Here is a 13,736-nt window from a genome sequence, read left to right on the forward strand (position 1 = left end):
CGATGACGTCATCTCCAGGCGCCGGAAGTGATGTCATATCCCGCCGGTGTCGAGGGGGCTGGGCTGGGCACTATGAGCGCAGGTGAGTCCGGGCAAGGCGTCTCCGTCCTACCGCCCGGACGGAGCCGTGGAGGGGGGCCGGAAGTGGGGCCTGCCGGGGCGTCTGTCATCTCCCCGAGTCCCCCGTGCTCGCCTCAGGGCTTCTGCCACCTCCCCCGCCGCGGGCTTTGCCGCTGGGGTTCCTCGGCCCTGCATTGACAGCCCCGGGGCAGTGCGCCCAGCTGTCCGGCTGGGGGGTGGCGGGTCCTCCCAGCGGATGCACTTGCTGCCTGGGGGGCCCCGCTTGTTTGCAGCCCGGCCTGGGATCTGTGAAAGTCTGAGGCAGATAAATTTGATAAACCCTGAAAAACAGCGGGGTCAGCAAAACACCGGACCCGTTTTAGTTCGGAAATAGCCCCTTGCGCTCTGCGTCCGCCTTTCTAAAGTGGTTCCCCCGCACCCCCCTTCTCCCCCCCCCCCCGCTGGATATTTGGGTTCGAAAACACGTTTCGTTATGTGTAACAACCTATTTTACTGCCCTTCCCTGTTTCATGCTGTTCACGGAATTTTTGGTAATAAATGTCTGGAGTAACTGACGTAATGCTGGATCTTAGCCTTTCTGATCACACATTCTCACTAACTTATTTGGCTGCTGTGTGAGAGACTGAAAAGTCTTATTAAAGAAAAACGTGTTTAATCTAATAACAGTCGAATATAAGGCTCTGGTCCTGCAAACACTTGCGCACACTCAACTGAATGGGTATTAAACAAAATGGTATTTTTGCTTATAGATCTTTAATTTTGACCTAGTGTCAAGTGTGTTGTCTGTTCTCAAGCATATGTATTATTATTGCTTTTCTAGATGATGAGCTAAATCTTTTAGTCATCATCGTTGATACCAACCCTATCTGGTGGGGTAAGAAGGTGCTAGGAGAATCGGAGGTAAGGGTTCCTGGCCGGTATGAGGTCACAATGTTTTCCAATGGATTTTTTTCTGTAGGTTGTTTTTTTTTTTTTTTTTTTTTTGACAAGTGTGTGTTGTTTTAAAACCATGATCATCCATATTGAACTGCATTTGCTGGCGAGAAACTGAAATACTCTTTGAATTCAAAACTATTCTAATATTGATTGGATCATCATAAAATAGTTGTAGTAACATTTTGTGTCTGATGCCCTTTTAAAAAAAAATGTGCTGGATTGATTGGTGCTGCAGCACAGTTTGTCTAAGTACAAAATGGAGAATCAGCTGCTCCTGAGTTCTAATCCTACCTGTTGTCACTGACTTTCTCTGTAGCCTTGGCCAAATAAACTAGTCTGACATTTTCAAAATTGGCCACTAATTTGAATAGCCTCAACCTGAGGCATCATGGGCCTGATTTTCAGACGTGTTGACCACCCAAGACTCTAGTAGAATTCAGTGAAAGTTGTAGGTGCTCAGCACATCTGAAAACCAGGCTGTTGGTTTCTCAGGTCGGACACCCACATTTGATTAGGGGACACTTGAAAATTGTGAACTATCTTCCTCAGTTTCCCCATCCTTAAAACTGGGGTATTAACACCTACCTCACAGAGCTCTTGTAAGGATTCACTAGTTAATTTTCATACTGTGCTTTGAAGATATTGAACCCTATATAAATGGTATTCCAACGCCACAGATGTTCTGGAGCATCCCAATGATTATTAGCAGTTCTGGGGTGTGTCAATTTCTCTCATATATGTATGTCATTTCCATTTCTGTCTCTGTATGCATGTGCATGTACACAGAAGTGGAAAAACTCTCCAGATACTTTCCTATCTACTACAGAGAGGATTGTTCATTCCCTTTGTAAATTCCAAACCCTAATGAAAATATTATTTATATGTGCAGATTTTTTTTAAAGTTATTTTATTTAAATTTGGTGGCTTTTCTGGTACATCTATTTTCCTGAGCTTTTCACACATTGTATGTGTCCTTTCTTGATTTTTCTTTTTTCAACAGTTTACATTATCAAAATGCCTGGATGCAGTAATGGTGATGGGAAATTCACATCTATTTATGAATCGCAGCAACAAACTTGCTGTAATAGCAAGTCATACACAAGAAAGGTACAATAACTTTCTTATATCCGTATCATTTTATTTATAAAACTTCCCTTCACATATTCCTCTTTTGAATAGCTCAGTGTGCTGAAGAGCATAATTTAAACCAGGGTTAAAATACATAATCTATTAAATACCCTCTTAAAAACAAATAATAAATAAAAAGAGCGAGGGGAGGGAATTCTGGATTGGTGATTATTTAATGCAAAAAGAACAAGAGGGAGGGGTTGTGAGAAGGAAGAAGTGATGAAAAATAGCTTTTGAAATTAAAAATAAAAATCTTGACTATTTTAAAAGTGAGGAGAGAGGCACTGATACAGAAGACAAAAGAGGTATAAGTTTCCTTCCTGGAGCTCGTCAGACCATCGGGGTGATTGCTTGCTGAGCTGAGAAATGAGGGGGAGTTCTTTAAAGGCAGATGGTATATGATTGCCAGTTCCAGTCAGGATGAGTCTTGACGAGAAAGTATTTAATGTTGGCGGGACTTATCCCATTTAGGGCTTTGTAAACGCATTCCTTACATAGTTAGATTATTAGTGTCCTGGGTACTAAGAATTGTTTGGAATGAAATTTTGTTGCAATGGTTGAATGTGTGGCTCTTCACCTATTTATTTAAAAACAAATGATTAATATTGTGCTGCTGTTTCTCACTTTTAGTCGTTTCTTATACCCTGGAAAGCACTGGGCATTTGCAGATCTCTTTGGAGATGGTGGTAGTTTCGTAGAATCTAATTGTTCTGGCAGCAAAGATGGAAAATATGAATTATTAACTGCAATAAATGAAATAATCACAGAGGAGATTAAAGACCTCATGACAAAAAGTAAGATGATCTTCTGTTAGAGTATAGCCAGCTTGGTTAATTTGGTTCCTCAGCCTCTTTAGTTTTTTAGTGCTGTTAAAAGTAAGAAAAATAATACTTGGAGACGTTATGTGAAAAAGACACTGTTAAGGAGATTAAGTTCCACATTTTCTCTCTCTTTATAATGATTATAATCAACTTGAGAGCTGGGTTGCTAAAACACCTGTACAAGTGATGAGAATACACCTGAAATATTTTGTCTGATTCTAGGCAGCTCAATACCAGAAAGCTGTAATCAAGTTGGAAGGAATTCAGACAGAAGGGAAAAAATTAAGGGGCTGATTTAATAAAGATTGAAATAATTAAATATGGAGAGTTTGGCTAAATGATAACGGGTGGGATATGATGACTATCTACTGGTATGGATGATGTTAAGAAAAGGAAATTCCTATGCTTAATACGAATAACTACAAGATAGCCGATAGGAACCTAAGAACTGATGGAAGCTCCTTTGCATTTGTCTTCCGAAGCTTATTCTCCATCACTCTGTATTTTGTTAATGTGAAAGAATTTGTTTCAGGTCAATGGGATACTGTATTATTGAACCTTTATTAGGGCCTATGCTTTAATATTATTTGCCCAATACACAATTCAAGTTAAATGTTTTAGTATTCAAATACTTTGTACAAAGGTCATTTCTATGTATTTTTTGTGTTATAGCTGACATGAAGGGCCAGCAAACAGAAACTTTGTTAGCAGGTTCACTTGCTAAAGCGCTTTGTTGTATCCTTCTAATACTGGAATTTACCAAATCTGTCTCTCTAACTTATGTTATTCACACTGTCACTGTATGGAATCTTGAACTCTTCTGTGGTAGCATTTTGTATTAGAATATTGTGAGTTTATTTTGCTAAAGTTCTGACTTATGAGTATAATACCATCAGATCAGAAACTTCAGTAAAGTGTGTGTTGCTAAAAGAGAGTAAAATTGTTTAATGCAGGTAGTGCATTTCTGATCTATTTTAATAAGTTTTGAAAGGTTCATAGATCTATTTCTCAGATGTTCCTAGAATAAAATGTTTCCTGAATAACAAGTGTAATAGATATTCACAGGATGAACAAGGAAGTAAAAGGTACTGTCTTTCTTTTACTTGAATATTTAGCTGAGTATTAGAATTGTGGGGGAGGGGAAAATGCTGAACTTTTTCAACTGGCAGCAATGGGGACGTATTGGTTGTCCTAATCATCTAAACCTGCCCAATTTGAGCACTGATTGAAGATCAGTCATATAGGGGTTGATGTGTGTAACAGAATGTGCTGAATTAGGAGTTAATTCAGCACCCAGTCACTGTAATACCCACCAGTACATGTTAAGTGGAACCTAACTGAATGACAGATAGTTGACAGTGTGTGTCAATTAACTGAATAGCACAACAACTGAAAGGCTAATGGAAGTGGAAGCAACCCCCATAGGTGGGATTAAGGATTATATAAATTGACAGGAAGGAAGAGTGAAGTAGTCAGGACTAGGTGCAGCTCGTACTGTTCCCCTTCCCTAGATGCAAGTTGGGCAGCTGGCTATGGAATATAAATACATATGAATAACGCTACAGGCTGTGGCTGGCTGAAAGACTATAATAAAGTCTGGTGTTAAAGGAGACCTGGAGAGGTTGTGGTCTGTGATAAAAGCTTGGTAAAACTTGGGGGACCAACCCATGATACTGTATGTAAGTCGATCTTTGTGACAACAAATTAATACAGCCTTTTGTGTTGGTGATTTTATGATGTGCACATCTGTGCATTGACTGAAATTACAAGTCAGAAAGCCATTATAATGACTTTCACATATTTGTGACCTGGCTTGTGTTTGAACCAGTGAATTGTCAATGAGAGACTGAAATTCCTTTGCTTTTCACCATCCAGTTGCTTTTTGAGAATGAATGAATGAATATGGTAGTATCTGCTTTCACACCAATGCTGAATTTAGTCTGCTGATGTTTGTCAGATTTTTCTTTCTTGCTCTTTTCATGATACTTGGTCTTTTCAGTGTACCAATAAGGCAGTCTCTCATCTACCTTTTGTAAGCGAGGTGTATGATCATACTACACAATTTCAAAGAAAAAATATTGGAAGCTAATGTATGGAGTAACTGTGAAACACTAATGCATGCTTCTTTGTCTCCAATATGTAGCCAGTCAAGAAATTAAATCAAGAATTTTGGTAAGAGCTTCTGTATTCAACTTTCTTAATGAGCTTTGAAATCCAGTAGTAGTATTGCATAGGCTAATAAGTGTCAATTGCTTTACCTAGGTCATAAAAGCTGCAGAAGACAGTGCATTACAGTATATGAATTTTATGAATGTGATCTTTGCAGCACAGAAACAGGTGAAGTTAATGTTTTACTGGGATAAATATTCAGTTATTTCAGTATCAACGTGACATAAAGAATGTCTATCCCTGTTACATATATGCTTCAGATTGAGGGGTGTTTGGGGAGTTCTGAGCATCTTCTAGCCAGGCAGGATAGAAGCCAGGAGGCAGCTGAGTTAAAATGTAGATCCAGGTCACCACATTGTAATAAAATTGCCTACCAGTTCAGCCCAAAATGACTACTGAGCCTTACCCCTGACATCTTAGAATTAGATACTGTATATTAGACAAGCTTCATCTGGGTCCTTCCCCTAGTACGTTATTGGACAGAGAAGGCTGGATGATTTGGTGCATGCAGTGGTTAAAGTAAAAGAGCTTAAATTTTGGTGCCAAAGGCCCATAGTCTCAGCAGTCTGTTATATGTATGTAGTATGTCTTATAGCTAAAATAGATCTCAGCAGTAATGCTAAAGGAGAGTTATATTTACTGTTTTGTTGTTGTTTCCATTTTCTGTAAGCCTCATCTTTTTGGTTTCAGAATATTTTGATTGATGCCTGTGTTTTGGACTCTGATTCAGGACTCCTTCAGCAGGTATAATCTAGATATTTTTATTACTCATTGATTATGTTGGTTCTTAGATGAAGAATTGAAAATAGCTATTTTGTGACAGCTAGTTTGATACATTTGAAATCATTCTTCTCTCCAACCTCTTGTAGCCTTTGCTTGGAGGTGGAAAGATGAGACTGGGCAAATCAACCCAAGTCTTGTATGATAATGAACACGCCTCCCACTTGCTCCCTAGTATATGACAAATCTTAAATCCAACTCTCTTCACTTTATCTCCTGGACGGTCTGTCACATCGGAAAACTTTTTTGATCAATTCTTCTCTCCCTGTTACTGGAACATACTGTCCTGAATCTAAACTGTTCTGTATTTAACACACTGATTGCTGGAAACTGTTGTCCTCCTTCCAGGGGGTAAAAATTTGTTGATTAGGCATTGTTTTTGATAGTATATATGGATAAAGAATCTTAATGTAGGACAGTACAATAAACAACTGAAGATTCTTTTTATTTAAATTCTTGATTGGGAGGGAGGAGGTGGCAGGGGGGAAGCCTGTCAGTTTTAAAATCTCAGCTGGGACTCAAGGGGAAAAAATGTTCTCAGGTGTATGAACAATGTAAGAACAACTGTGATTTTTTTAAAGAAACTAACTTAATTAAAAAAAATCAACTCTGTATCTAAGTTTGAGGTCCACTGACATCTACTTATTTCTGACATCTGTCCTTTACTGCAGTACCAGAGAGAGAAGAGACACTTCCTTGCTCATATCTCTCTCCATGGACAAGCCTCCTCTTTTCAGCTTCCCCTGAGACTGTTCAAAAGCCAGGAATGGAAATATCTGGGGCAAATAACTTCTTTAGGATTTGAAGTCTGTGGGACTTGAAAAATGTGTGGCTTTTTTAACCTTTTTGTAGCATTTAGCAATTTCTGTTCAGGTTTGTATAAAATTATTCCTATATTAAGTGCTTGCAGTGTGTGCTTTCCAGGCTTGTGACATTACAGGAGGCATATACTTGAAAGTGCCGCGGATGCCGTCCCTTCTGCAGTATTTGCTGGTAAGTTAACATAAAAAAAGCATTTGAAGGCTGCTCCTGTTGAAGTCAGTTGCAAAATTCCCCTTGACTTCATTGGGAATAGGAGTAGACTCTTTGAACTGACATGGAAGTTGAAATTTGGGAACCTAGGGAATCCTAGGGATTCAGCTGTTTGATGTTTGGGTTTCATTTTCTTTATGCTGCAGTGGGATGTCTTGGGGGCTATGGACAAGCATCACAAAGGAGAGGCTTTGCAAGAGGGCTTTCACACTTAGCTCCCATAGTCATATGTGTAGCTTTACTGTGGTGAGGGGCCGTCCTAAAAGACTGGGAAACTGAACAAGGGGAGGTATCTCTCAAAGTATTTAAGAATACCACTAATTCGGTACCCTGAAGTGCTGGTGCATAACATTGATTTTGCATGGGGAGACTTGGAGAGAAATGACAATATAAGCTTTTACTACTGGGTTGCTGGGGCCATGCAAGGTCAGGCTGCTGATGACTGAAAGTTGTTACTAGCTGATGGCTGTTCCTTGGTCTATTTGAAATGAATTGGTCTAGTCCAATTCTAGAACAAGAGCCTACCACACAGAACCCACCAAAATTGGCCGTAACTGGCAACCTGGTTGGCATTTTCGGTATAGCAGTCAGTGAGTGACTGGGCCATGGTAACTGAAGTATGCTCTTACCTGCAGAGGTGTTTGCAACTGGTTAGAATTTGAGGCATGGTGGTGGTGTGTAGGAGAGAATGGGGAGCAGCAAACCTTCCATTACTGCTCTGTTCTGTATGTGCTCTGTGGATAAATTTGTGACGTGTCTGAGGGTGTCATTTTGGCATCTCTAACCCCCACTACCTCACACATGCTTAAAATTGATGTTGAAAGAATAGTCATCTTAAAATGACTTGATAATTTTAAAAAGGCCATTTTTTATTTATCGCGGTATGAGCATCAACAGGTTTCCTGGTAGGTAAATGAGGACAAAGTTCCCCTCTTCCTCAAATTATTTAATGACCCAATGCAGTCATAGAGATGAATTTCTTTGGCAGGTAGGGATGGTAACTTTCTTCTCTGCAATAGTTTGTGCATATAGCAAATTCCTTTAACACAGTAGCTTCCTCCCATATTCTAAAATACGCATCACTTTTTATTTATATAGTGGGTATTCCTTCCTGATCAAGAGCAAAGATCCCAGCTAATACTTCCACCCCCCATTCATGTTGACTATCGAGCAGCTTGCTTCTGTCATCGAAATCTCATTGAAATAGGATATGTCTGCTCTGTGTGTTTGTCAAGTAAGTTTTACAAATATATTTGAACTGACCTAATTTATCATGTTTCAAGGTAACTATTTTAGTGAAACTAGCATATTCTTTTATTTTCCAGTATTCTGCAACTTCAGCCCTATTTGCAGCACATGCGAGTAAGTGCTCTTCTTGACTTTTGTTTTTTTAAAGCGAGGCTTAGAAATGTATTCAGCATATCTTATTTTTTCTTTTTTGTATTATTTCAGGACTGCTTTTAAGATTTCATTACCACCTGTCATGAAGGCCAAGAAAAAGAAGCTAAAATTAGCTGTATAGCAACGTTATCTGAATACACCATTACCTCCTGCATGTAATTCCATGAAACAGCATTTAGCTGAGAAATTGGTGGCATTTTTCTATAGGGTGTGAAAGAAATAATGATGTTCAAATCTATGTTGCTAGCTTCTTAAGGGCTAAACATTTAAAAACATCACAGATGTTGTATGCGCCAGCCCTGTGAGCAACAAATTGTTGTATTGGTGCATATTCTGTACTATTTTAAAATTAAAACTCCTATTTGTGACTACCAGGAGCCAGAAACAGCTACTTGTACAAAGCGGAAGGTGCAATTGCCATTATAGAAAAACAGCATCCCTGAGTCAGTTTACAGTCAAAGACAATGCAAATTCTTTGGTCCTGCATGCATGTTAAAGTAAAGGTAAGCATGGCCGTATGTGTTGGCAGTATCCAGGCTTTGGTGTTATGGCTGGATTCCACAGTTCTTTTCAACACAGTTTGTAGTTAAATTTCATTTGTGAAGAGGCAAATTTGATTCCCTCCCTTCCCCAAATCACTAAATTATCCTCTTTTAGTGGATATTGTCTGCTTAGGTGCATTTTATTCTTTTTTCACTTTGGTGTTGTCTTCCAAAAACAAAAGTAGATGGAAAATTATTCACTTGAATAATCTATTACCAGGTAACAGAGATGAGTAAATTTCCTTTTGGAGTTCAGTAACAGAAGCATCCGTGTATTTATTTTTTTCATTCATTTGTTAGGGATTTGTTTTTAAGATATTTTGAAACTGGAAAACTGTTTAGTTCTCTTGAACATGAGAGCAAGTTTCTTTTTTTAGATTTGACTAGCACTGAAGAAAGATGTTAGAAGACTTCTGTTATGAATTGATTTTTTTTTCTGTGTCCCAGCAGGTGAACATAGGCTGCATGTTCTGAGTTTTCTAAATATTTTGTTTAAACCAAACAACAAATTAAGAAAAATTCCCTATTTTTAATCTGTAACTGCATCTGTTGGTTTTTAAATCTATATTTAATAATTGATGTGCTACTCAGAGGTATAATGGGAATATTTGTTTTCGAGGTAGAAAACAGGACTGTAGATAAATTCATTTTTAGTGGTTTACGCAGAAGGTGATTTCTAGTATTTTCATTGGGTTTTTTGCCTGTGTAATGATTTTATTAAAAATGCCAATCTTTTATTGGCTTGTTTATTAGCTAAATGCAATTTTATGTGAACACTGTATTTATAGTTTGCTTTATATAAATATTTGTAATAAAACAACTTGTTTACAAAACTCTGTCCCCTCCTTTTTTTATCCTTCCTTTTATAACCTTAAAGGCAAAATTAGGAAAGGTTAATTTCGTAGGAGGGTCCACCCCAGCTAAGGCATCCTTCTGAGGCTCTTGATGACTCTTTTAGCCTCAAACGTGGGCAACTACAGAAGGCAATAGAAGCCCTCGCCGTGTAGAACTAGGCGGAGTTTGTAAAGAGTAGTCCTAGGGGTACACAGGGTGTGTGTGTGTGTGTGTGTGTTTAGATTTAAGAAGCAGTAAAAAAACTGCCTTTACAAGAGCTCTAGAGCCCCCTGCGCTTAATTTTACAACTGCACAAAACATCAAGTAGCCGGGCCAGTGCGGGACAGCCTGGGCGCTGCCCCTGGGAAGGGCCGGGCGTAGCTACTGCCCAGAGCGCGGTTCTGCACCGGCCAGGCCGGACTGGCTCTCCCGGGTGGACGCTGTTCCAGAAGAAAGGACGCTCGCTGGGTCTAGACTGACTGGCGCGCTGCCGGCGCGGAGCACTTATGGGGCGCGGGTGCTAGTCCAGGCCCCCGCTCCCCCCTTTCCAGCACTAGCTGTCCCGGAGTTAACGAGTCCCCGAGCGAGTGGGGCTCTGGGGAGAGCGGCCGCAGCGCGCCAAGCCCCCAGCCGGGACAGGGGCTCTGACGGGAGCGGGCTGCGCTGCGGCCACAGGGCGCCACCGACCGCCAATGGCCTCGGCCTGCCTGAAGTGAACGGCGGCGGGGGCCCTCCCGAGTGACTGGCCGAGCGCAGCCCTGTCCTGGCATCTCTCTGCCGGCCCAGCGTGTGCGTTAACAGCGGGCTGGGCGCCGGCGCTGGGGCTCCCACAGACGAGTAACGCCACCTCCCCCCGCCCCGCGATCCTCAGGCCCCACCTCCAGCCCCCCTCCCTCGGGTACCGCCAGCCTAGCCGTTTCCATAGCGACCGAGGCCCGCCGCAAGATGGCGGCCGCGCGAAAGCGGCCCCCGCAGCCTCTCTGCGGCAGCCCCTGCCCGCCATGATCACTCCTGTGCTCTGGGCGCTGCTGCTGCTAGGGGCTGAGCCCCCCGCGGGGCGGGCCCAGAACCCGGCCCCGTCAGGGAACCCCGGTGGGTATTGCTGGGATCCTGGCAACTAGTGGGGGGGTCTCTAGGTTTGGGGGGGCCCAGATCCAGAGGGTGACCAGAGAGCATATATGAAACACTGCGGGGGGGGGGAGGGGGGGGGATCTGTGCCTGTATAATTCACAGCCCCGAATATCGGGACTGTCCCTATAAAATCAGGACGTCTGGTCACCCTAGCCACTGGGCAGCTCCAGCCTGGCTGCCATTCTGGGGTCTGTGGGGCGCAGTTCAGTTCAGGCGCCCACACGCACCCTGCCCAGGTCGCTGAGGGGCAGGCCAGGCAGTGGGTGAAGCGTCTGCGTGGGGAGGTGGCCCAGAGCCCACTGGGGAGGGGGGAGGCAGGCAGTGACCCTAGTGAGATGGGGGAGGTGGCACAGGTACAAGGAGGAAGTAGTAATTCCCTTCTCCTTTGCGCTGATTACGCCTCCCCTGGAGTATTGTGTGCAGTTGTGGGCACCACATTTCAGGAAAGATGTGAACAAATCGGAGACAGTCCAGTGGTGATGAAAGGGCTAGAAAACAGGGAAGATTGAGAAGCATGGGTTTGTTTAGTCTGGAGAAGAGAAGGGGGGGGGGTGGAGGGTACATAACAGTTTTCAAGTATATAAAATGTTGTTTCAAGGGGGAGGGAGAAAAATAGTTTTCCTTAACCTCTAAGGCTAGGACAAGAAGCAATGGGCTTAAATTGTAGCAAGGGTGGTTTAGGTTGGATGTTAGGAAAAACTTACTGGCAGGGTAGTTAAGCACTGGAATAAATTGCCTCGAGAGGTTGAGGAATCTCCATCACTGGAGATTTTTAAGAGCAGGTTAGACAAACAACTGTCAGGATAGTCTAGCTCAGTGGTTCTCAACCTATTTACCATTGTGGGCTATATATGTAGCTCTCTATGTATTACGTGGGCCATATCCAAACAATATATATTCTACCTGTATGGGCCTGAGGATGTCACATGGCCCACAGCTGTGTGCTGATTGGGCTGCAGGTTGAGAACCACTAGTCTAGGTAATGCTTAGTCCTCCTGCCATAAGTGCAGGGGACTGGACTAGATGACCTTGTGAGGTCCCTTCCAGTCCTTTGATTCTATGTGGGGGTACAGTGGGAAGGCACAGAGCCCTGTAAGAGGTGCGGGAGAGGCCAGAGAGAGACCCATGGGGAAAGCAGCAGATGGGATCATGAGACAGTGTGGAGGGGCCCGGAGACCTGTAGGGGAGGTAGGGAGATGGCATAATGAGGAGGGGCCAGAGAGACCCCTGAGGAGGCAAGGGGTTTAGACAGTGGGGTGGGGATCACAGAGACTCTAGAGAGGGGTGTACAGACTGCGGGTTAGTGAGACTCATAGAAGAAGCAAGAGGGAAAGGACACTGAGTTATGGGAGGGATTTCATAGGGCCAGGTGTTGGACAAGTCAGGGTCATGTGGCTCATGGGAGAGGCAGGTGGGAGTTAGCCATCAGTGACTACAACTAGTGGGTGCTCATAGATCTCTGCAGGTGGGGCTGTTTGGCATAGAGAATGGGGAACAAGAGGGAAGGGGCAGAAAAAGCCATGGGTGTCCTGTGGTAATCTGGCTTTCAAAAGGGACTCTTCAATATGGGAAACCAAAGGTGCTGGCCCTAGAATATGTTGACATAGGTAAATGTTACTGGATATTAGAGGTTTATTTTGTGTATGGGAGTAACCATAGTTTGTTAGGGTAGAAGAATTTTCTTTTTTATATTTAGCAAAGGCTGCAGACAAGACTCCATAAAAAATAGCATTTGTGTGTCCTGAAAAGTAAGAGAAATTTGGAAATAGCCCTCCCCCAAACCCTTACGGTTTTGTTTTGTTACTTTGGGCTAATTTTAAAATGAACTGATGAGGCCTTTAGGGAGATTTGAGTGTAGAAAACAAAAATGTGGTGGGGCCACTATTCCTTTGATCTCTGAGAGAAACTGGTTATGGTTTCTTAACAGAGACATTGCAAAGTATTTCTTTATTTTTAATTATATTTTAAATTAAACTTAGAATGCCAGAAAAGAAGAATCAAGCCATGTCCACCACATTTTAAATCAATATAGGATTTTTAGGCTATTGTGAATATTAATACCAATTTACTTTCTTTTTAGTCTTTCAGCCTTCTTTTATCCACATGTCTGGGCCCACGGTCAATTCATTTTTAGTTGGGAATTCAGCAGACGTTTTTCTGTCTATAAATGTAATTCATGAGAACACTGAGACAGGTGAGATCCCTTAAACCATTAATTTTTCAAATGACACTCAAATAAATATTAGTTGAAATCTTAATTCGCTTTCTTTTTCCTAAAATGATTGGAAGGAAAATTGTATACTTTGTTTTACAATGACCTTTGTACTGGAAGCTCAAGAGGACTCCCACTGACCAAATAAGGCCTTGATTTTATAACCTGCACTGCACAGAGCCCCATTGTCTCCAGTTGGGCTTCATGTGGGCATGGGAGTCTGCACACTTGGCAAGGTGGATTGATTTAAATCACCAAGTGGAAAGCCTCAATTTAAATAATTGATTTTCATCAACTTTTCCATTTGTACTTCAGTAATTTTCTAAAGAAAGGTGTATTCTCCGTGGTTCATATAACCATTAAAACATATTGATTTACAACTAAATAGAGTCGTTACACAAGATTTGGTATATGTTTTTGCTACCTAGGAGGGTACAGTATATATCAGCATATGTGCAATGTGCCCTGCCATTTAATGGTGTCATCATCAGCCAGGTTGCGAGCTGGTAGCTCGCTGTTGAAGTAAGTCAGTGGGCACTTGACAATAATATGTGACATAGTCTGAATTTGACCACTGCTGCATCACGGGTCATTAGAAATACCCCCCTTTAAAGCGATTGGCTGCACAGTTGCCCGGTCCTGTTTGAAAACGGTTTAGAGATGACCACA

At 42.1% G+C, this 13,736-nt stretch overlaps 2 protein-coding genes across 7 annotated transcripts in view; both read left to right on the top strand.

The window, feature by feature from the left end:
* The first annotated feature begins 38 nt into the window (after positions 1–38).
* Positions 39–9,544, top strand: GTF2H3 (general transcription factor IIH subunit 3). Of its 6 annotated transcripts, none has more exons than XM_067539690.1 (13): positions 39–82; positions 902–981; positions 2,018–2,124; positions 2,776–2,939; positions 3,639–3,701; positions 4,022–4,051; positions 5,110–5,138; positions 5,229–5,303; positions 5,826–5,879; positions 6,840–6,908; positions 8,046–8,181; positions 8,273–8,309; positions 8,400–9,544. In XM_067539690.1, the coding sequence occupies exons 1-13, from the start codon at positions 73–75 to the stop codon at positions 8,467–8,469; spliced, it is 924 nt and encodes a 307-aa protein (XP_067395791.1). In that variant the 5' UTR covers positions 39–72; the 3' UTR covers positions 8,470–9,544. The 6 variants fall into 6 exon arrangements, 4 of the variants coding, with proteins under 4 accessions (XP_067395791.1, XP_067395792.1, XP_067395793.1 ...); XM_067539692.1 differs by lacking the exon at positions 39–82 and adding an exon at positions 598–611; XR_010918230.1 differs by lacking the exons at positions 8,273–8,309; positions 8,400–9,544 and having other exon boundaries at positions 6,587–6,908; positions 8,046–8,122.
* Positions 9,545–10,678: 1,134 nt separating this feature from the next.
* Positions 10,679–13,736, top strand: part of LOC137147601 (V-type proton ATPase 116 kDa subunit a 2-like) — a 49,743-nt gene continuing 46,685 nt past the window's right edge. Inside the window, exons 1-2 of the mRNA XM_067539935.1 lie at positions 10,679–10,816; positions 12,936–13,049. Of these exons, the coding sequence (XP_067396036.1) occupies positions 10,726–10,816; positions 12,936–13,049 (205 nt within the window). The 5' untranslated portion in view covers positions 10,679–10,725. The remainder of the gene's footprint in view (positions 10,817–12,935; positions 13,050–13,736) is intronic.

This window comes from Emydura macquarii, unplaced genomic scaffold (assembly GCF_026122565.2).
Source record: "Emydura macquarii macquarii isolate MOO-44397 ecotype Brisbane River unplaced genomic scaffold, CSIRO-AGI_Emac_v2 contig_554, whole genome shotgun sequence".
Classification (NCBI taxonomy): domain Eukaryota; kingdom Metazoa; phylum Chordata; order Testudines; family Chelidae; genus Emydura; species Emydura macquarii.